Source organism: Erinaceus europaeus, chromosome 20 (genome assembly GCF_950295315.1).
Source record: "Erinaceus europaeus chromosome 20, mEriEur2.1, whole genome shotgun sequence".
NCBI lineage: Eukaryota > Metazoa > Chordata > Mammalia > Eulipotyphla > Erinaceidae > Erinaceus > Erinaceus europaeus.
Window position 1 is genome coordinate 45,823,870 of NC_080181.1, and position 23,622 is coordinate 45,847,491.

General features: G+C 48.4%; 1 protein-coding gene across 4 annotated transcripts in view; it reads right to left on the minus strand.

Annotated features, from left to right (window-relative positions):
• The window catches only part of LRRK1 (leucine rich repeat kinase 1), a 113,126-nt gene that overhangs the window by 51,284 nt on the left and 38,220 nt on the right, over window positions 1–23,622 (minus strand). For 3 of the 4 annotated variants that reach the window (XM_060179301.1, XM_060179299.1, XM_016191248.2), the window contains exons 3-5: window positions 18,161–18,332; window positions 14,473–14,652; window positions 13,643–13,791 (exon numbers count right to left, since the gene is read on the minus strand). In XM_060179301.1, coding sequence (XP_060035284.1) covers window positions 13,643–13,791; window positions 14,473–14,652; window positions 18,161–18,332 — 501 coding nt within the window. Of the gene's footprint in view, window positions 1–13,642; window positions 13,792–14,472; window positions 14,675–18,160; window positions 18,333–23,622 lie in introns of all 4 variants that reach the window. The other variant, XM_060179300.1, reaches the window with a different exon arrangement.

Here is a 23,622-nt window from a genome sequence, read left to right on the forward strand (position 1 = left end):
TTGCCATTCTACGGGCTTCACTGCTCAGGACAATTTCTTGAGATAGAAATAGTGAGACAGAGGGAGAGACAGGGAGACAATATAGTACCGAATCTTCCTCCAGCGCAGTGGGGGCCAGGCTCAAAACTGGGTTGCGTGTGTGGCAAAGCAGACACACTATCCAGGTGAGCTATTTTGCTCCCCCCACCCTGAAATATCTCTCATAACTTTCTGAGCCTTGCTCCAGAATTCTATCCAGAATCACATATTGTGTTTTCTAGAAGAATTCTTGAGTCTTCTAATGTTTTTCTTAGCACTATCATTGCAATTTCTTATATTATTTATTTAGCATACAGACAGAAATAAATTGAAAGGGAACGGGAGATAAAGGAGAGAGAGGGAGAGGGAGAGGGAGAGGGAGAGGGAGAGGGAGAGGGAGAGGGAGAGGGAGAGGGAGAGGGAGAGGGAGAGGGAGAGGGAGAGTGAGACCTGCAACACTGTCACCACTTGGGAAGCTTTCTCTCAGCAGATGGGGACTGGAAGCTTGAAGCCTAGTCCTTGTGCACTGTAACGTGCTCACTCTTCTGGGCGAACCATGGCCCTGCCGTTGCAGTTTCTAAAGTCCTCTCAGCTGTCCTGTGGAACAGTCCACAGTCTGAACGCACTCGGCTGTCTCCTAATGTTCAGATTCAACTTAGACACTCTGAGTACAAAAATCTGACACTGGACAGGTCTTCCCACTGACGGCCATGAGGGGGCAGCTGATGTCAGGTGATTCCACTAAAGATGCCAGATGTGACCTCTCTCAGTCAGGGTGGGCGGCGGGATTCCTGTGTAACACCGCACTTTATTCTGCGTGGCTAACAGCAGTCTGTGGGGTGATGTCCTCACACTGGTGTCCCTAAGGCACAGCACTGGGTGGCTTAACTTCCCGCTTGGCCCTGCAGGAAACCAAGTGGTGTGTCCTTCTTCTCCTTCTCCCTCTCCTCCTCCTCCTCCTCCTCCTCCTCTCCCTCCTTCTCTTTTTACCAGAACACAGCTCAGCTCATGTTGAGGACTGAACCTAGGAGCTCAAAGCCTCAGGCATTTGCATGACCATTATCTCCCCTGCCTCCCCACCCCCCTTCCTTTTAAAACGACCACTTCTTCTATATTTCTTATTTCTTACCAGGTATTCTTTCTTTATTCAGATTGATGATAAAAATTAAAATGAGAGACAGAGATTGAGAGATAGAGAAAGAAAGAGTACCAGAGGACCACTCTGGCACATGTGATGCCGGGGATGGAACTCGGGACCTTACACTTGGCAATTCACTGTGTCACCATGGCCGCTGCGCCGCTATGTTCCATCGCTGGGGAGCCAGAGACGACCCGAACTGCCCCTGCGGCTCCAGACAGACTCTGACCCACATAGTCAACGACTGCCACCTCTCCAGATTCAAAGGAGGTCTCGAAACTTGACATCAGGCTCAACCTGACGCTGTTGACTGGCTACGGAAGAAGGGCCAGCGCTAGAAGAAGAACCTTTTGGGCTGCTACCTGTTGTTCTCCTATGCCTCCCTCTTCTTAAAAGATATTTTATGGGGAGTCGGGCTGTAGCGCAGCGGGTTAAGCGCAGGTGGCGCAAAGCACAAGGACCGGCATAAGGATCCCGGTTTGAACCCCGGCTCCTCACCTGCAGGGGAGTCGCTTCACAGGCGGTGAAGCAGGTCTGCAGGTGTCTATCTTTCTCTCCCCCTCTCTGTCTTCCCCTCCTCTCTCCATTTCTCTCTGTCCTATCCAACAACGACAACAACAACAATAATAACTACAACAATAAAACAACAAGGGCAACAAAAGGGAATAAATAAATAAAATAAAAAGATATTTTATTTATTTATTTACTCATTAATTTACTGGGTGGAGACAAAGAGAAACTGAGATGAAAGGGAGATGTAGAGAGAGAGGGAGAGCTAGAGAGACACCCGCAGGCCTGCTCCACCGCTCTTGAAGCTTCCACCCCCTGCAGGTGGAGACTGGGGACTTGAACCTGGGTCCTTGCTCATGGTCACATGTGTGCTCAACCAAGTGTGTCACTACCTGGACCCTACTCCCCCCCGCCCCACTTCCCTCTCCTTAAGCATCACTGTGAACTCACAGATTCTCTGCCTCTGTTTCTGTCTTTAAAAAAAGGAAAAGAGGGAGTCGGGTGGCACAGTGGGTTAAGTGCACATGGAGCGAAGTGCAAGGACTGGAGTAGGATCCCGGTTCGAGCCCCCGGCTCCCCGCCTGCAGGGGAGTCGCTTCACAGGCAGTGAAGCAGGTCTGCAGGTGTCTATCTTTCTCTCCCCCTCTCTGTCTTCCCCTCCTCTCTCCATTTCTCTCTGTCCTATCCAACAACAACGACATCAATAACAACAACAATAATAACTACAGCAACAATAAAAAAACAACAAGGGCAACAAAAGGGGGGGTGAGGAAAAGCAAGGGGGTGGATCCTGTATGGGGAAGAGCTGTGGTTCGCAGTGACCTCTCTCATGCTCATGTCTGTGTGGCCCTTCCAGCTGATGGATGCTAAACTGTGAAGCTGGGTGGCTGGAACCTGCAGTGACTACAGCCTGGTCTGGAGCCTGGACGCGGGGGTTGGTGGAAGGCCCAGGGATCAAGAGAGGGAGAGAAATGGCTGACACCCAGCTGGATGTTTGCTGAGATAAGCAGCCTGGAGCTACCTTGGGGAGGAAAATAAACTTATCACCAGATTAGGGGCCTGTCCGTGAGGCCTCTGTGGAAGGAAACAATTTCCAGAAGCATCTCAGGGCCCTAAAGGGAGAGGAGGGGCAGCCCCGCCTTCTCACCTCAGAAGAAAGGTGAGTTACAAGAGATCATTAAATGGCCGAAAGACAAAAGTGAAGTCTGTTCTGATGAAAGCATCTTGGTTGAACATCCTGTGAATGTCAGATTAGCAGTGGGCAGTTGTCAAAATAGCCAAAGACAAACAAAAACAGGAAACGGTGACTAGATGTTTGTGTGTAGGTGTGTATCTCTCCCCCACCCCCCCAACACTGCTTAGCTCAGCTCTGGTTTATGCTAGGGACTGACACTAGGACTTGGGAACCTCAGGCATGAAAGTCTTTTTGTATCAATCATGACCATCCTCTCTTACTTTATTTTGTCACCAGGGCTTCACTGCTTTGGTTTGATTTTTTCCAGTGTTTTGTTTTTTTTTTAAAAAATTCATTTATTTATTCCCTTTTGTTGCTCTTGTTGTTTTTTATTGTTTTAGTTATTGTTGTTGTTATTGATGTCGTCGTCATTGTTGGATAGGACAGAGTGAAATGGAGAGAGGAGGGGAAGACAAAGAGGGAGAGAGAAAGATAGACACCTGCAGACCTGCTTCGTTGCTTGGGAAGAGACTCCCCTGCAGGTAGGGAGGCGGGGGCTCCAACCGGGATCCTTATGGGGGTCCTTGCACTTTGCACCATGTGCGCTTAACCCGCTGCGCTACTGATGACTCCCAATTTTTTTGTTTTTTGGGGGGTGGTGGTGGTGGGGGAGAGTCTCTAGTTTCTTCTGGTGTGGGGGGCTGGGCTCAAATCCAGGGTCACACACATGGCTGAGCCGGTGTAATGTGCAGAAGGGCTGTTCTGCCAGTCCCCAAACGGGCCCTTTTCAATAGTGTTTGAGGAGCCAGGGAGAGAGCTCAGCTTCTGGAAGCACCAACTCTCATATCCAAAGTCCCAGAAGTCCCAAGTTCAATCCCCGACACTACTGTAAGCCAGAGCTAAGCAGTACTGGGGCATCTCTCTCTCTCTCTTAATTTTTTGTATTGTATTTAGTTATTTACTTATTTTATTATCATTATTATTTTTTGCCTCCAGGGTTATCACTGGGGTTCAGTGCCTGCACTATGAATCCACTGCTCCTGGAGGCCATTTTTCCCATTTTGTTGCCCTTGTTGTTGTCGTTATTATTGTTGGATAGGACAGAGAGAAATCGAGAGAAGGGAGGGAAAGACAGAGGGGGAGAGAAAGAGAGACACCTGCAGACTTGCTTCACCACTTGCAGGTGAGGAGTCGGGGGCTCGAACTGGGATGCTTATGATGGTCTTTGCATTTCACACCATGTGTGCTTAATCTGCTGAGTTATTACCTGCCCCCCCTCTTTATTTATTTATTTCATAGACAGCTAGAAATCGAGAGGGAAGGGGGTGACAGAGAGGAAAAGAGACAGAGAGACACCTGCAACACTGTTTCACCACTCGAGAAACTTTCCCCTGCAGGTGGGGACCAAGTGCTCGAACCCTGGTCCTTGAGCATTTTAACATGTGTGCTCAACAAGGTGTGCCACCATCCAGTCCCCCTCCCTCCCTCCTTCCCCTCATCTCTCATAATAAAATAAATGGCTACATCTTACTAAATAAATAGTAACTAGTGCCTGATAGAAGAAAAAACAATTCACAACAATGGACTATGTTTCCAGAATTACAAGGCCATGCTGGTAATGGGAAAAATACATGACTTGGAAAACAGTTACAAGAAACAGGAAAAAGCAAGACACAATAAACTAGGTCTACCCCACTTAGCCTAGCAAGCTGAAAGCAAACGGAAAATGAAAACAACTAGGCTAAGAATTAAAGAAAAAAAAAAAAACACCCAGCCCCACAGGAATTAAAATCAAGAAATCAAATTTATCCGAGAGTCCTTGAAAAGAAAAAATAAAGCTGATAAGGGAACTTAGGATATTAAAAACAAAGGAACATGTACCTTAGTCTGGGGTAAAGACAGACAACTCAAACAAATGTATTGAAGCAAGCCTGAGACCTTGTCCTCAGACCTGACCAACCACATAAGGCTGGTGAAGTGTAAGATTCATGAACATCAAAGTTCTCCAAGAGTCAGAGGGAGAGCGAAAACAAAAGGATATATCAGTAGATAAGAGACAAAGAAGAGAAGGGTATCACCTCAAAATGCAGCTTACAATTTTTTATATTATCTTTATTTATTTATAGGACAGAGACAGCCAGAAATCGAGAGGGAAGAGGGTGGCAGGGAGAGAGACAGACGGACACCCCTTAACACTGCTTCACCACTCGCAAGTTACCAGCAGGTGGTAACTGGGGGCTCAAACCTGGGTTCTTGTGCATTGTAATACGTGCACTCAACTAGGTGCACCACCCTTGGCCTCTAACATTTTTTTTTTTCCAATCAAATCCTCTCAAGTCCCTCTGATCCCAAAATAGGTCTCTAATAATAGAGACAGGCTTCATTTTATGAGTCAAAACCAGTCATTTCACAGGGCCGAGAAAATTCTAGGCCCTCAAGTAGCAAAACCTTTCCAATTCTCTCCCTCTCAACTTCTATCAAAAAGAAAAAAAAAAATCAGGAAAACTCATCTAAATGCCAAAAGGTATTTGGCAAACTCTCTTTCTCTGTCTTTAATGGCATTTTTTAAAATAGGTAGAGAGGTCTTTTAAAATGTGTTATTTTTTTTTATCCTGTGGTGATTAGTCCTCCCTTGTAAAAACAGGCTTACAGGGGAGTTGGGCTGCGCAGCGGGTTAAGCGCGGTGACGCGAAGGCAAGGACCAGCGGAAGGATCCCAGTTCGAGCCCCCGGCTCCCCACCTGCAGGGGAGTCGCTTCACAAGCAGTGAAGCAGGTCTGCAGGTGTCTATCTTTCTCTCCCCCTCTCTGTCTTCCCCTCCTCTCTCCATTTCTCTCTGTCCAACCCAACAAGGATGACAACAATTAAAAAAAAAAAAAGGGCAACAAAAGGGAATACATAAATAAATGTTAAAAACAAAACCAGGCTTACAAAATACCCTCTGTCACTAATTCCAGTTTAAGAATCTTGCCAACAGTTATTTGAGGGAAAAAGTGAAGTAAAATGTCTGCAGTTAGCTAAATACTTTACTGTCTGCTATGAACCTTCAGTTCTTCAACTTTCAAATAAAGGCAAAAACAAAACAAAACAAAAAACCTCTTTAATAAACTGCATAAGAGATTAAAGTAGAATGTTTGGTAAAGCACTCTGATAACTATGAAGTTCTATTTCAATAAAAACAATATGAGGTTTCTGTATGGCTGAGGAGACAGCTCCCTGTTTGGTGCATTGGATTTTCAGGTCTGAGGTTCCCAGTTCGATCCCCAGCACGGCTGTACTGCAGTGGTGCTCTGACTCACCTCTCTCTCCTGTCTCACGAGAAATTCTCTATCACATGTGATAAAACAAATCTTTTTAATTTTTTTGTAATTTTTTTCTTTTTATGTTTTGTTTATGTATTTTGGGATATATATGGAGAGAGAGAAATTGAGAAGGAAGGGGGAGACAGAGAAGGACAGATGGAGTGGGGAGGGAAGGAGAGTATGGGCAAGAGAGAGAAAGAGAGAGAGAGAGAGAGAGAGGGAGCTGCAGACCTGCTTCACAACTTGTGAAGCTTCCACTCTGCAGGTGGGGACGGGGGCTTGAACCTGGGTCCTTGTGCATGGTAGCATGTGTGCTCTACTATGTGTTCCACCACTCAGCCCAAATAGTATTTTAAATATGAGGTTACTGCATATATAAAATTTCAGCCATTCATCAATCCATCCATCTACCCACCTACTATTTCATCCATCCATTGATTCATCTAATCATCCATCCATCCATCCATCCATCCAATCATCCATCCATCCATCCATCCATCAACTCATCTAATCATCCATCCATCCATCCATCCATCCAATCATCCATCCATCCATCGACTCATCTAATCATCCAATCATCCATCCATTCATACATACATACATACAATCATCCATCCATCCATCCATCCATACATCCATCCATCCAATCATCCATCCATCCATCCATCAACTCATCTAATCATCCATCCATCCATCCATCCATCCATCCAATCATCCATCCATCCATCGACTCATCTAATCATCCAATCATCCATCCATCCATCCATCCATACATACAATCATCCATCCATCCATCCATCCATCTATCCATCCATCAACTCATCTAATCATCCATCCATCCATCCATCCAATCATCCATCCATCCATAAACTCATCTAATCATCCATCCATCCATCCATCCATCCAATCATCCATCCATCCATCCATCAACTCATCTAATCATCCATCCATCCATCCATCCATCCATCCATCCATCCATCCATCAACTCATCTAATCATCCAACCATCCAATCATCCATCCATCCATCCATCCATCCATCCATCCATCCATCCATCCATCCATCCATCCAATCATCCATCCATCCATCCATCCATCCATCCACTGACTCATCTAATCATCCAACCATCCAATCATCTATCTGTCCGTCCATCCATCCATCCATCCATCCATCCATCCATCCAATCATCCATCCATCCATCCATCCATCCATCCACTCATCATCCAACCATCCAATCATCCATCCATCCATCCATCCAATCATCCATCCATCCATCAACTCATCATCCAACTATCCAATCATCCATCCATCCATCCATCCATCCATCCATCCATCCATCCATTGACTCATCTAATCATCCAACCATCCAATCATCCATCCGTCCATCTGTCTGTCCATCCAGAATGGGCCAGACTGCCCCCTTTCAGGAAGGAGTCTTCCAGCCCAGGGGGAGAGCTGACACTAGGCATGAACGGTGTTATCCAGACAGACACCACCAGCCCCTGCTAAGCGGCCAGGAGCAAGCAGGTGGGGGCTGCTGACAAGACTTGTGGACCAAAGGAGGCTTCCCGAGACAACCGTGTGTGGGGCGGAAGATGGGAAGGGTGCCCTCTCAGTGCTGGTGTCCTTTCACTGCTGGGCTTCTTGGCTTCTGTGCCCCCCACTCCCCGACTTTGACTATATTTGCAGAAGCGGCTTTGCTTTCCTCTGCTGTATGTTCTGGAGGTCCCTTCCAGGAAGGAAGAGCCACCTCCAGAACGGTTCCCAGGGAGGGCAGAACTTTAGAGTCGTCGTCACGTGACGCCGGCTACTTGCCACACATCTGGAACCTATTCCCTGCACATCCGCCGCCCCGCCAGACATCTGACTCAGCAGCCGTGTTTGTTTCCGCTAGTGTGAGACGCGTGGGGAGGCGCTTGGGAGCTGTCAGAGTTGGAAGCTCTCACTGCCAGTAATGCAGGGTATGTTTCTCTGCCTTGTGTCTCCTCCTTGGATGGAAATGGGACGCTGCTCTTTCAGAACTTCTCACTCAGAGGAAGTGGTGGGCCATGGGACAGCAAGGGTCACTGTTCTGGCTTGGGCACTGCAGTGTCTTGTGCGTTCAGCAGGGGATCTGTCAAGATTCAATTCATCTAGGGACTGGTGGTGGAAGAGCACACACATTATCGTGTGCAAGGACCTGGGTTCAAGCTCCAGCTTCCACCTCCAGGGCGGAAGCTTCACAAGTAGTGATGTAGTGTTGCAAGTGTCCCTCCTCCTCCTCCTCTTGCTCTTCCCTTGCCTCCTCCTTTCTCTCTCTCTCCCCTCCTATTTTTCTCTGTCTTTATGGGAAAGGGAAAAAATAAAGGAAAGAAACAATGACCACCAGGAACAGTGGTGTGGTTGTGTTAACACCGAGCCTGTCTGACATCTGTCACATAACCCAAGCCTGCTGGCTGTGAGGAGGGTAAGAAGGACCAAGGTGTTTTAGAAGATACAAAACTGTTTTTTTTTTTTTTTTACTATATTTCCTCAGAGAGAGAGAAAGAGAGAGAGAGAGAGAGAGAGAGAGAGAGAGAGAGGAGAGGCAGAACGATTGAGGAGAGAGGAGAGACACTATAGCACTGTGCACTATCCATGGATCTCCTTGTGGTGCCAGGAATCGAACCTTGGGCCTCAGGTGTGGTGAAGTGGACACTTCACCCACCAAGTCATCTCCCGGCTTCCTGGAAGTCACCAAGCCCTCTGCACCAGCTGTTAGGCCTATCCCTAAGGACAGGCTGTCCGAGGAGGCCTTAGCGCCCCCGGGTAAGGCATCTCACTGGAGCACTGAGCCGTTCCCAGGACCTCATGAGGCTCCTGCAGAGGCAGGAAAGCAGAATTAGCGTCTGGGCACATCCAGAGCCTCAGACCTGGGCACAGGCCCAGGCTGGCAGTGTGGGGCAGGGGTGGAACCAGGAACTTTGGAACTGTGATGACAGAGCTGGGCTGGAGAGATAGCTCACCTGACTGTGCACCTGCCTGGCTCTGGGAGACCTAGCTTCAAGTCCAGCCCCCACTGCACTGGGGGAAGTCCTGGTGCTATGATTCTCCACCTCCCTCTCTCTCTCTATCTCTGTCTGTCTCGCCACCAGGTTATTATTAGGGGTCAGTGCTGGCACTACAAATCCACACTCCTGGGGGCCATTTTTCTTTTTTCAATTTATTTATTTATTTATTTATTATTGGATAGAGACAGAGAGAAACTGAGAGGGAAGTGGAAAAAGAAACACAGACACACACACACACACACACAGAGAAACACACAGAGAGAAAGAGAGAGAGAGAGAGACACCTGCAGCCCTAATTCACCATTCATGAAGTTTTCCCTCTGCAGGTGGGGACCAGAGGCTTGAACCTGGGTCCTTGTACACTCTAATGTGACTGCTTAACCAGGTGTACCACCACCTGACCCTCTTTCTAATTTTTATGAGATAGGACAGAGAGAAATTGAGGTGGGACAGGGAGGTAGAGAGGGAGAGAGAAAGGCCGTTCGTGAAGCATCCTCTCTGCGGGTGGGGAGCAGAGGCTCAAACCTAGACGCTTACACTTGGGAATATGTGTGCTTAACTGGGTACACCACCACCCAGCCCTCCTCTGTCTCTCTATCTAAAAAAAAAACATCAGCCTAGAGCAGTGAAGCCCCAGAGGTGATTAAAAAAAAAAAAGAAGTCAGAGCAGATACCAAAGTAACAAGAGTAACAGTAACAATAATAATGCTAATAATAACAACAGTGATGCTAGTAATAATAGTAATTGCAATGGTAACAGTAAAGTTCCTCTCTGCCTGATCTGAAATGATCAAAGATCTTTAAAAGGAAATGAGTGAGTTCCCCACTGGCTGGTGTCCAAGTTAATTTCCGCTCTCATCTCAGTGCCCCTCGGGCCTGGGCCCTCACAGCTGAGCAGGGCCACCCTCCCTGGCATCTCTGGTCACCTGCTCCTCTGAGCACACCAGCATCAAAACCACGTCTCCCATGGCAGCAGAGCAAACACTAATGGGTGTGTGCACCCAAATCTGAGGGCTTGGTCAATGCTCAGGCAGGAGCTGGCAGCTCTAGGGGGGTGGGGTGAGGAGGGGCACAGAGACCTGGCAGAGAGAGGGAAGCTCTGGCCAGGTACCCACTTGGCTGGGTGCCAGCTCTTTTACAGAGTGCAGACCACGTGATGAGGCCTCGTGGACTGGTTGACCCCACAGCACTGAGCAGCTGCTGCTGCCCCTGAGGGTCATGGGAGAGTCCCTGCCTGGGACCCTGTGCCGATGAGGGGTGGTGCTGCTCACAGAGCCCTGCTCCTGGGCCCTGGACTTGGCTCCCAGGAAGGAGCGTTTGCACTGAAGAAAAAGAAGAAGAGGTGGAGAAGAGGAGGAAGAGGAGAATTAAGGGGCTGGGTCATGGTGCAGCAGGTTAAGGGCAGACATCACCTCGCACAAGGATCTAGGTTTGAAAACCCCCCCCCCCCCCCCCACACACACACTCTCCACTTGCAGGGGTGATGCTTCACGAGCAATGAAGCAGATCTGCAGGTCTCTCTCCCACCAGGACTGATGGATTTGTAGTGCTGGCACTGACGCCCCAGCAATAACCCTGGTGACAATAAAAAAAAAAAAAGGAAAAAGAAAAAAAGAAGAATTAGAAGTAGGAGGAGGAGGAGAGGAGGAAGAAGAATTAGAAGAGGAGGATGAGGAGGAATCAGGAGAAGAGAATTAGAAAGAGAAAGAAAAGGAGCAAGAAGTGGAGGAGGAAGACACGGAGGAGCAGGAGGATAGAAAGAAGAAACAGTTGTTGTGGTTCCACCGGGACTGGCAACCTGGCCAATGTCCTGCTTTGCCATTCATGCAACTCACGCTCAAGCCTGGCCCTGCTTCACTGGGGGAAGTGTCGACGCCGTGGTCCCTTTCTCTCTCTTTCTTTCTGTGTCTCTTTCTACCTGGGGCTTCAGCTCAAAGAGTGAAACCCCAGCGATGACAAAAAATTAAATCAAATAAACAAACAAACAAACAAAGAAAAAACCCCAGTAAGTTATTAGGGGAGGCAAAACAGAAATACACAGGAAGCAAAGACGTCCCCCTCAGCAAGGTCCTTGCCACGGGTGCCAGCACAGCTGAAGCAGCTTCCAGGCTTTGGATCCTCACCACCACCAGGAAGCACCCGCTCCAGACCTGTCCTTATCCACCCTCCCTGAGCCCCAAACGCCCCGCAGGTTCGACCCCAGGGAGCATCTTAGAAAGGCCAGAACACTCACCTCGGGTTCCTGACTCATTTTCCCAACCTGCCACCCCGTCTGGAGGAATGTGCTGTGTGGGGCAGGTCTGAGATCAAAAGTAACCTACATGCCCACTGCTGGGGCCGTCTTTGAAGTTCACTCGAAAGAAAAAAAAAAAACCAAAGCAAAACAGAGCAAAAAAGAAAGCACCTGCTTGGGGGAAGCCCTGGAGTCCTTCTGACTCAGGCTGCACCATTAGCTGGCATTTCAGTTCTCTTCAGAGCCAAGGAGAGGAAAGACTCCGCTGCCTTCCAGTGCACTGTGGCCACCACACACGGACACACCCCCGTGCTTGTCTTGGCAAGTTTGGCTCTGTTTGAAAACTTCAGCCAGGGGACAGCCTGGGAGTCACCTGGGGGAATTTTGACAGTGACCTCACAGGGTACCGCCCCTACAGTTTTCCCCAGTGGAGGGTGTGGCCTGAGTGTGGGGGTTCCTAAAAAAAAGTTCTAGAGGCTTCTGACTCTGGGGAGAGTGTGAGAACCCCTAATTTCCTTGGGGTGGGGTTGGAGTTCAGAAATCCTGAAACAGGAAAAGGCCTGAGCTCAGGAAGCTGGGCCGTGGGCCTTGCCTTGCTGTGTACCACTGGCTGTCCTTGAACAAGAAACACAATGTCTCTATCATCTGGGAAATGCAGTCCAGGGCTGAGCCCCGGCACCACATGGGAGGTGCTATGGCATCAGGGGAAACTCAGTGTCTTTCCCTCTCTCTTCTCTCCCTCTTTGAGTAAAAAAAAAAGCAGCCTGGCAACCCAGTAAGTGGGAAAAGATACTTGGACATCACACATCAGACAAGTAACTGATAGCAAATATCTATACCGAATTGGTGCAGATCTACAAAAGAAGCAACAATAATCCAACAAAAAAAATGGGCCAAAGAACTACAAAGGCAGTTTTCTAAAGATACACATGACCCATAGATACATGAAAAAATGCTCCACTTCCCTTATCATTAGAGAAATGCAAATGAAAACTATTCGGAGATACCATTTCACATCTGAGACAATGACTGACATCAACAAAGCAGGAAATGACAGGTGTTGGCGAGGCTGTGGAGAGAAGGGAAGTAAGTCTGTTTCACCGCTGGTGGGAATGCAAACTCGTGCAGACCCTTTAGAAGACTGCACGGAGAGCCCACCAATAAAAATGGAAGTGCCTTGTGATCCTGCAGTACCACTCTTAGGCATTTCTCTGGTGCACACTAATTAGCAGAGACATATACACCTCTATGGTCAGAGAGCTGCACTATTCGCAACAGCCAAAGAGGGGAAGCAGCCTAAATGCCCATCAACAGCTGACTGGCTCGAGAAGTGATGAGATATATATTTCATGGAATACTACTCTGCAATCAAAAAGATGATATTGTATACTCTGGGGCCTAATGGATGGAACCAGAGGTGATTATACTTAATAAACAAGTAAAAATCTGAAAGACAACAACCAGATGATTTCACTCTGATGTGGAATCTAGAGATCTGATTCACATGAACGTGAGGGAAAAACGAAACAAAACAAAAGCAAGCGAACTGTTTCTAAGACTTGTAAGAACTATGGTGGTTATCTCCGGGAGGTGGGGGGTGGGGACACAGAACTCTGGTGGTGGGTGTGGTGTGAAACTATACACTGTAATCTTACAATCTGGTAACCTGCTGTTAATCACACACACACACACACACACACACACACACACACACACACACACACACACACACACACACACACACACACACACACACACCACTTTTCCACCAGGGCTTCTGCTCTTTTCAATGACTCCCACTGCTCTCTGTGGTCTCTCTCTCTCTCTCTCTCTCTCTCCTCCTTCCTTCTTTCCATCCTCTCCTCTTCCTTTCTCTCTCTCCCTTCCTTTTCTTTTCTTTTCTTTTCTTTTCTTTTCTTTTTTCTTTCTTTCTCTCTCCCAGAGCACTGCTCAGCTCTGGCTTATGGTGGTGCGGGGGGGGGGGTTGAACTTGGTACTCCGTATCCTCAGGCATGAGAGTCTCTTTGCATAACCATTATACTATCTATCCCTGCCCTTTCATTTCCTTTTTGATACAGGGCAAGAGCTGTACAGAGAGAGGGGAAGAGGGAGAGAGAGAGAGATAACAAGGAGAGACAGCTGCAGCACTGCTCCATTGCAGGGACTGGGGGTTTGAACATGTGCACTCTACTGGATGTACCACCACCAGGCCCATTCTTCCAGCACTAGTGGCTACTCACCATTTTCCCTGGACCAACGTTGGGCAAGGCACCGGCTTCGACAAAGTACTTGCGGAGGAGGTGCTTGCTGGAGTCAGGGCTGTCCAGTAAGATGTACGAGCAGAAGAAGGCCCCATGCCGGAGCAGGAAGATGGCAATGTCTTCATTCCCTGCAGGACAGACAAGGGACAGCTCAGGGTGGCCCCACACAAAGTGGGTCCCGAGTTGGCCCAAATGGCCGACGCCCATGTGCAAAAGAGAAACGAGAAGAACACCTGGTCCTTCTCACTTCCCTCCATGCTCGGTGTTCCTGTCAGTGAGAGGCTGTTTGTGGGATGCTGTCCTTTGCGAGCCTCCCAGGACTGTCCCTCTGGCCACAGAGGGTTCCTGCCACAGAAGTCCCCTTGCAAGCACAGGTGTTTGAGTAGAGGGTTGAGAGGTTTCGAAAAAGAAATCTCCTCACAGGGTTGTTTGTTTTTCCTTTTTCAATGGCACCAGGGCCTGTCACATGCATACTACTATATTGATCAGCCCCCTGGGCCCATGAGGGAGAAAAGAGAGAAATGGAGAGACAGAGAGGGAGAGGGAGAGAAACAGAGAGAGGAAATACACCACAGCCCTGCTCCACCATCCAAGGGTTCCCCAGGTGCTGTCCATGATGCTCCCATGTGGTATCAGGGTTTGCACCCAGAGCCTCACGGATGGTAAGAGGCATGGTCTTGGGGGGAGGGGGGCTGCCTCCTGCACCCCAGCCCCCAAGCTGACCTGAGAGCCTGCAGTGAGTGTGAAGACAGGACCCCACACCTGGAGACCCAGCCAGTTCTCAGGGCAGGGTGCCCCGGGGAACCTACCTGCTTTGATAGCGGCGTAGAGGGGCAGGCGCGCAATGGCGGGAAACTCCTTCTTCCTGACCGCGCAGCTCTCGGGATCGGCCCCGTGGGTCAGCACGAGCAGCCTCACCACCCCCAGGTGGCCACACTGGCACGCCAAGGCCAGCATCCAGTTAAGCAGGCACTGGGGGCGGCAGGGGCCTGCAGGGAGGGGTAAGGTAGGCTTTGTGGGAGAAGGGGCATTGCACCCCTGAGATAACCACTGTCTTGGAAAAACATTTCCCTCAATTCAAATTAACAACAACAACACAAACTTACGAGTGGGGGGTCGGGCGGTAGCACAGTAGGTTAAGTGCACATGGCGCAAAGCACAAGGACCGGCATTAGGATCCCAGTTTGAGCCCCGGCTCCGCACCTGCAGGGGAGTCGCTTCACAGGCGGTGAAGCAGGTCTGCAGGTGTCTATCTTTCTCTCCCCCTCTCTGTCTTTCCCTCCTCTCTCCATTTCTCGCTGTCCTATACAACAGCGACGACATCAATAACAACAACAACAACAACAACAGTAAGTACAACAATAAAACAAGGGCAACAAAAGGGGGAAAAAGCAAATAAAAAAAAACATACGCGTGTTGTAAATAAGCATTAAAGGAGGGAAGTAAAACCAATTCCACCAATAAGAATTACAAAGAAAAAAAACCCAGTAAAGTGAAAGATATAGAGAACTAAAGAAAGGTAATATCTATGTAGAAGTAAGATGGGAATGGGGTTGGGTAGGGCACACATAACCATGTGCAAGAACCCAGGTTCAAACCCCACTCCCCACCTGAAGGAGAAGGGGGGTACTTCACAAGCAGTGAAGCAGGTCTGTGGGTGTCTATCTTTCTCTCTCCCTCTCTATCTCTCACTCCTCTCTCAATTTCTTTCTGTCCTATCCAATAAAAATAGAAAGAAAGAAAGAAAGAAAGAAAGAAAGAAAGAAAGGAAGAAAGAAAGAAACAAGAAGGAAAGAAATAAGAAAGGAAGGAAGAAGCTCCTGCATGTCATCCTTTGACCTCTATACAGGAATGTTCTGAGCACCCGTCGCCCCAAGGCCTTCAGCGATGAGGCCCAGGCTCAGCTACTTTTGAAAAAAATATTTATTTATTTATTTATTTGTAATTTGCTAGAATAGAGAGAAATTCAAACAGAAGGGGAGATAGAGAGAAAGGAGACACCTGCAGCACTGTTTCACCACTCGTGAAGCAGGTAAGAGCTGGGGACTTGAACCCTGGGCCTTGCACAGGGCAGGTGTATGCAGTCTACCAGGTGCACCACTGTCTGGCCCCCTCAGCTGCTTAAGCTGTGCATCTTGGTTCAATAGCGTAACCTCCAGGAGTGGCGGAATCATGCAAGCACAAAGGCCATTGGTTAAAAGAGAAAAAAAAGTTTGTTGAAATAAATAGAAATAGGGGCCCATGTGCAATGTACAAGGACCAGAGTCTGAGTCTGAGTCCCCAGTCCCCACTGCAGGGGGGAAGCTTGACGAGTGTTGAAGCAGGTCTGCAGGTCTCTCTCTGTCTCCCTTTCCTCTATCTCACCTTCCGTTCTCAATTTCTGTCTGACCTAGCAGATAAAAGAAAATTGACAGGAGTCGGGCGGTAGCGCAGCGGGTTAAGCGTAGGTGGTACAAAGCACAAGGACCGGCATAGAGATCCTGGTTCGAGCCCCCGGCTCCCCACCTGCAGGGGAGTCACTTCACAAGCAGTGAAGCAGGTCTGCAGGTGTCTGTCTTTCTCTCCCCCTCTCTGTCTTCCCCTCCCCTCTCCATTTTCTCTCTGTCCTATCCAACAACAATAATAACTACAACAATAAAACAAGGGCAACAAAAGGGAATAAATAAATATTTTAAAAAATTGACAAAAAAATGGCTGCCAAGAGTTGTGGATTCACTGTGCCAGTACCAAGCTCCTGCGATTTAAAAAAAAAAAGGGAGTCCGGTGGTAGCGCAGCGGGTTAAGTGCACATGGTGCAAAGCGCAAGGACCAGTGTAAGGATCCCGGTTCCAGCCCCCGGCTCCTCACCCGCAGGGGAGTCGCTTCACAGGCGGTGAAGCAGGTCAGCAGGTGTCTGTCTTTCTCTCCCCCTCTCTGTCTTCCCCTCCTCTCTCCACTTCTCTCTGTGCTATCCAACAACAACGGCATCAATAATAACAACAATAACTATAACAAGGGCGACAAAAGGGAATACATAAATATTAAAAAATACAAGGTGAATGAACTAGAAACGAGGGCAGTCGCAGGTGTGCAGTGAGAGCTGTGGCAAAGTACGGAGAATCCTCACCCTCCAGTCTGCTCTGTGAGATCTGTTTTGATCTGAGAACCTGCAGAAGTCATGAGCCGTGGGCCTCAGAGAATTCATGTGGAGGTTTTGTTGCTTGTGTGCCTGTGTTTGCTACAGGGGCTCGTGCCCACACAGTTCTGCTCTCCACAGGCTTTGCTTGTTTGTTTCTTTTCATTGAGATTTTGTTTTTAAATGTTTTCTTCCTTCCTCTCTCTTTCTCCTTTTAAATTATCTTTATTGGATAGAGATAGCCAGAAATTGAGAGCGTAGGGGGAGATAGAGAAGGAGAGAGCCACCTGCAGCCCTGCTTCACCACTTGTGAAGCTTTCTTCCTGCAGGTGGGGGCCAGGGGCTTGAACCTGGGTCCTTGTGCATTGTAACATGTGCACTCAACCAGATGTGCCACCCAGCCCCCTCATTTTAGATTTTTAAAAATGACAGGGAGGGAGGGAGAGAGAGAGAGGAGGAGGAGGAGAGATACCACAGCACGGCTACCCCATTTGTGGATCTCCCCCTTGGTTCCCTGCTTGTCATTCTTACGTGGTGCTGGGGGCTCTAAGCCAGGTCCTCGGGCACGGTCAAGTATGCACTCTACAGGGTGAGCTACCCCCCTATCCCTCTGAGTAATATTTTTATATGACAGTGAGAGTTCCTTATGACTTTTATGCGAGTTTGTTGTGTATTGCATCTAAGTAAAGGACTCCGGTGAAGGACGGGAAAGAGGGCTGGGTGGGAGAGGGGCTCTCAGGTCTTGGTACACAATGATGGACTGAAGTTGGGGGTGAGAGTGTTTTGCAGACATCTAAGATAAGAAATTGTACCCATGTGCCAACAAAGCCATTAACTTCCTAATTAAAAAAAATGTGCTAAGTTACTACTAAGTCTTTTTTTATATAATTAAAAAAAATTATTTATTTATTTGTTTTTGGATAGAGACAGAGAGAAATTGAGAGAGAAAGGGGAGATAGAGAGGAAGAGAGACAGAGAGACACCTGCAGACCTGCTTCACCACTTTTGAAGCGACTCCCCTGCAGGTGGGGAGCCGGGGGCTGGTTAGGCAGCAGGATCCTAACCAGTCCTTGCACTTTGCGCCACATGCACTTAACCTGCTGTGCTACCGCCCGACCCTCTTTTTATTTTTTAAAAAATTTTTTTAAAGTGAAACAGATGCTGATCTTTGATCAAGTAGGCTGTGAGAGAGTTTCCCCAGTGAGTTAAACTCTGTTTCAATTTATAAGGATTGTCAGCTGTGCACCTTGGATTTCTCCGTGGGTGAGAGGGTGACAAAAAAAGCCTTTGTGGGGGGGGGTGAGCAGCCAGCCCCCCAGCTGCACCCCACAGGCCTGTCCGTTGTCCCGGGAGGTGGGAGGGAGACCTTCAGGCCGGCTCACCTGGCAGGGACTCCAGCAGCTCTCGCACCACGTCGGTGTGGCCGAGTTGAGCTGCCAGCACGGCTGGGTTGTCATCTGTGGGCTCAGTGGGCAGCTCCATCCCCCGCTCCGTGAGCAGGTAGCGCACTGCCTCCAGGTCCCCGGAAGCCGCTGAGAGGCTCAGGAGCTGGTGCTGGTGGGGAGACAGTGGTGGACGGGTGTCAGGGCCAGGCAGAGAGGGAGAGGACAGACCTCGGACACTCCACCAAGCCACCATGGGCAGCTGGTGCCGAGGGAGGTGCTGGGAGTGGGAAACCACACTCCATTTCTGTTCTATTATTAATATTATTATTTTGTAAAAAATTATTTTATCATTGTCTTTCTTTTTTTTTCTGTTTTCAGCTCTGGTTTATGGTGGTGTGGGGGACTGAACCTGGGACTTGGAGCCCAGTCACGAGAATGTTTACATAACCATTATGTAATGTCTCCCCGCCTTTTCTTTTCTAAAAGCGTATTAATTTATTTTGTCACCAGGGTTATCTCTGGGGCTTGGTGCCTGCAGTACTTCCCATGGATATCATCATCATCATCATTATCATCATCATCATCATCATCATCATCATCATTTGATAGAGGGAGAGAGAGGGAGAGACAGAGAGAGACATGCAGCACTGCTCCCATTTGTGAAGCTTACCCCCTGCAGGTAGGGTCTGGGGGCTCAAAGCAGGGTCTTCATACATGGCAACATGTCACCTCTACCAGATGAAACACCATTTGTTCTTTCTCCACCCTTTATTTGATTGATTGACTGATTGATTGATCAGAGCACGGCTCAACTCTGGCTTATTGGTGGTGCCTGGGGATTGAACTTGGGAGATTGGAACATCAGAAATGAAAAGTGTTTTGCAGAACCACTGTCCTAGCTTTAGGCCCACACATTCAATTTCAAAGATTTAGTACAAAAAATAAGGGTGAACTGGGGGCTGGGCAGTAGTGCAGCAGGTGAAGCGCACATGGCGCAAAGCGCAAGGACCAGCATAAGGATCCCGGTTCAAGCCCCCAGCTCCCCACCTGCAGGGGGGTCGCTTCACAAGCGGTGAAGCAGGTCTGCAGGTGTCTGTCTTTCTATCCCCCTCTCTGTCTTCCCTTCCTTTCTCCATTTCTCTCTGTCCTATCCAACAACAACGACAGCAATAACAACAATAAAAATAACAGCAACGATGAACAACAAGGGCAACAAAAGGGGGAAAAAAAAGGTGAACTATGTGCGCTGATGATTTCCATGTCCGTCATTTCCCCCAAGTCATTTTTAAAATATATTGTAATTAATAGTAGGTTACAAGACTGTAAGATTACAGTGTCAAATTCCACACCACACCCATCATCAACGTTCAGTGCCCCCACCCCCCTCCCTTCCAATGATAACCACCCAAGTTCTCTCCACAGTGAGGTCTCTGGTGCCAAGGACCTGCGTGGAGGGCGGAAGAGGCTGGACTGAGCCCTGAGGCTACTAGGCAGGAAACTGATTTCTGGCTTCCGAGAGACTTTGCAACCCAATCTGAGCCAAGAACTGACATAAAGCAGCCAGCAGCCAGGAGCCAGCAGCACACCGGGCTTGCTGAGTCGCTTAGAAAGCGGGGGTCTAAGAGGGGACACAGTGATGTGAGCTCAGACAGCAGAGGCTGGTCTGGAATAGACGGCTTTCCTCCCTGCCACTCCCCCCTCCCTGACCACCATGGTCTCGGGCAGCCCAGCAGGGCCCGCCTGACCACGTGGCAGGACAGTGCACAATCTCTGTGTCCAGTTGTTTGAACTGTCAAATGTGCACCAGGTACCCACATCTAGGGGAGGATTCCTTTTCTTTTTCTTTTTTCTTTCCTCTCTACCTCTCTTCTTCCTTCCTTCCTTTTTTTACTTATTTATTTTTTATTTTATTGCTGTGGCTTGGTGCCTACATGATGAATTTACCTCAGAAGCCCCTTCCTGCCCTTACTCCTCACTGACCTCTCAGAAGTAACCCCGAGCTCTAATTCTAACACCGTGGATTTGAGCCAGTTTTCAGATGTTCTAAAGATGGAATTATATATTCCACTGATTGGTATAATTATATTATTATTTTTTATTATTGATTTAATAATGATCGACAGGACCATAGGATAAGAGGGGTACAATTCCACACAATTCCTAACACCAGAGCTCCGTATCCCATCCCCTCCACTGGAAGTTTTCCTATTCTTTATCCCTCTGGGAGTATGGACCCAGGATCATTATGAGATGCAGAAGGTGGAAGGTCTGGCTTCTGTAATTGTTTCTCCGCTGGACATGGGCGTTGGCAGGTTGATACGTACTCCTAGTTTTTTCCTATGGTATGACTATTGATATTAAAACCTTTTTTTTTTTTTTGCTCTGAAACTGTTTGAGACCCACAGGCAGCTACAAAGGTGACTCGTTCACACTGTTTCTCCCCTTGGTGGCACCTCCCAGGATCAGAGTCAGCACACAAGCAGAATCAGGCATCTGAGCTTGGTACAACCTGTGGCTACAGCTCTGTCCTCCTGTGCCCAGTCCATAGTCAAGTTTAAGAAACGATGGTGTGGTTTGGGAGGTGGTGCAGTGGATAAAGCCTTAGACTAGCAAGCATGAGGTCCTGAGTTTGATCCCTGGCATGGTATGTGCCAGAGTGATGCTGTGGTCCTGTCTCCTCTGTCTCATAAATAAGTAATTTTTTTAAAAAAATTATTTATTGGATAGAGACAGAGAGTAATCGAGAGGGAAAGGGGAGATAGAGAGGGAGAGACATGGGGCCGGGTGGTGGTGCACCTGGCTGAGTGCACATGTAACAATGTGCAAGGACCAGGGTTCCAGCCCCCAGTCCCTACCTGCAGGGGGAAAGCTTCACGAGTGGTGAAGCAGGGCTGCAGGTGTCTCTCTGTCTCTCTCCCTCTCTATCATCTTCTTGCCTCTCAATTTCTGGCTGTCTTTATCCAATAAATAAAGAAAGACAGTAAAAAATTATTTTAAAAAACAAGAGAGTCAGAGAGACATCTGCACCAACAGACTTGCTCACTGCTTATGAAGTGTCCCACCTACAGAAGGGGACTGGAGCTTGAACCCAGGTCTTTGCACACAGTAATGTGTATACTTATCCAGGTGTGCAACCACCCAGCCCCATCTCTCTCATAAATAAGTAAATCTAGGGGACCAGCTGGGTGGTGGCAAACCTGGTTGAGGGCACCTGTTACCATGTGACCCTGGTTCAAGCCCCTAGTTGCCATCTGTAGGGGGGAACTTCACAAGTGATGAAGGAGGGCAGCAGGTGTCTTTCGCTTCTCTCCCTCTCAATTTCTCTCTCTCTCTCTCAATCAATCAATAATGGAGCCGGGTGGTGGTGCACTCAGGTGCACACAGTACTAAGCACAAGGACCCGGGCAAGAATCTGGGTTCGAGCCCCCAGCTCCCCACCTGCAGGGGGGGTCACTTCACAAGTAATGAAGTAGGTCTGCAGGTGTCTGTCTTTCTTTCTCTCTATCTCCCCCTCCTCTCTCAATTTCTCTCTGTTCTATCCAATAAAATGGAATAAATGGGCATTAGGAGCATAGTCCTGGCACTGAGCTCCCAGCAATAATCCTGGAGGATTATATATGTACATATAACATAAAAAGTATAATAAAAGAACTAACAAGGCTTCCTTTTCATGCTCATATTCTGCCTCCTCCCCTCACCATCTCGAACCTCAGCCACCCACTAACATCTCCTCTTACCATCACTCAGCAAATGCTAGATACGCTCATGGAAGCATCTAGAAGGTGATCTTTAGAGATTCTGCCGCCCCGCCAGAGTTTCCCCTCGAGATTCACTGGGCTCTTCGCTTATTTCTGCAATTCACTTCCTATCGCTGGTCGGTTGGGAGGGTGGGTTAGCGTCCCCCCGCTGAGCAGCCTGCCTGTGGGCAGTCTCTGTCCTGAGCAGAGCTGGGAGAGCCACCCCAGATGCTGTGTGCCCACAGGGGCCCGCACTGCTCCGAGGTGAGCTCTGAGGAGGGTGGTGTCACGGCCAGGGTCAGGACGCAAGGGCGTTGTGAGCTTTTTAAAGAAACCGCAGCCCCGTCCTGTACTCTCATCAGCCATGTCCGAGGGACAGGACTCCTCTGCATCCTCATCAGAATTTGATAGTGGCCCTATTTTTAATTTTAGCTGCCCTTGCTGCTGAGTGGTGAGAGCTTGCCTGGTTTTAATTTGAGTTTTCCTTTCTTTCTCTTTCTCTTGCTTTCTTTCTCTCTCTCCTTCTTTCTTTCTTTCTTTCTTTCTTTCTTTCTTTCTTTCTTTCTTTCTTTCTTTCTTTCTTCTTTTTGTTTTCTCTATCCTTCCTACTTGCCTCCTCTCCTTCCTTAATTTTCTCTTTCATTCTCCCTCTTTTTTTTCCTCTCCATTTTATTGGATAGGACAGAGAGAAGCTGAGAGGGGAGGGGGAGATAGAGAGACACCTGCAGCCCTGCTTTGCCACTTGTGAAGTGTCCCCACTGCAGGTGGGGTGTGGGGGCTCCAACCTGGGTCCTTGAACATAGTACTGTGTGTACTTAACTGAGTGAGCCATCGTGCAGCCTCTCTTTCATTTTCTCTGTCTCCCCTCCCTCCCTCCCTCCCTCCCTCCCTTCTTTCTTTTGTCTTCCTTTCTTCTCATTCTCCCTTTCTTCTCTTCCTTCCTCCCTTCCTTCTTTCTCTCCCATCTAACTTCCTTTTGCCACTAGAGCTATCAATGAGTGCCTCCAAGATGAATCCATGACTCCCAGTGGCCATTTCTTCCCTCTCCCCATTTTTATTTGATAGAGACAGACAGGAACAGAGGGGGGTGGAGGGAGAGGGAGAGGGGAGACCTGCAGTCCTGCTTCAGTGCTCATGAAGCTTCCCCCCTGCAGATGGGGAGCTGGGGGCTTGAACCCAGGCCTTTGCGCACTGTAACATGTGCACTCAACCAGATGCGCTGAAGCCTGGGCCCTCATTTGCATTTCCTGCTGGTGGGGTACTCAGAGTTTTTCGCACAGGCTTGTCTGTCACCCATCTGTGTGTGCTCACCAGCCAAATGTCTCCACGCCTGCTTCCCAGGCGTTCACTGTGTCGCTTGCATCTGTAATACTGAGTTGGGGGAGGTCCTTATCGGATGCGTGAGGCGTGAGGCCTCCTTTCTCAGTTCTGTGGTTTGCAATAATTTTTTTCCCCAAAGCTTCTAACTTGAATTTTTTCGACTGAAAAAAAAGTAGTTTTAATTTTGATGAAGCCCATTTTATTTATTTTTATTTTTTGATTATTTACTTATTTGTTGTCACTGGGGCACCACTGTTTCAAGATGAGTTTTTTTTTTTTTTTTCAGGCAGAGAGAGAGAGAAAGAGACCACAGCACTGAAGCTTCCTCCAATGCCAGAGATGCATCTCAGCAGAACAACACCCATCTTGCATCAAGAGACCTCGGAATTTTTTTTTTATATA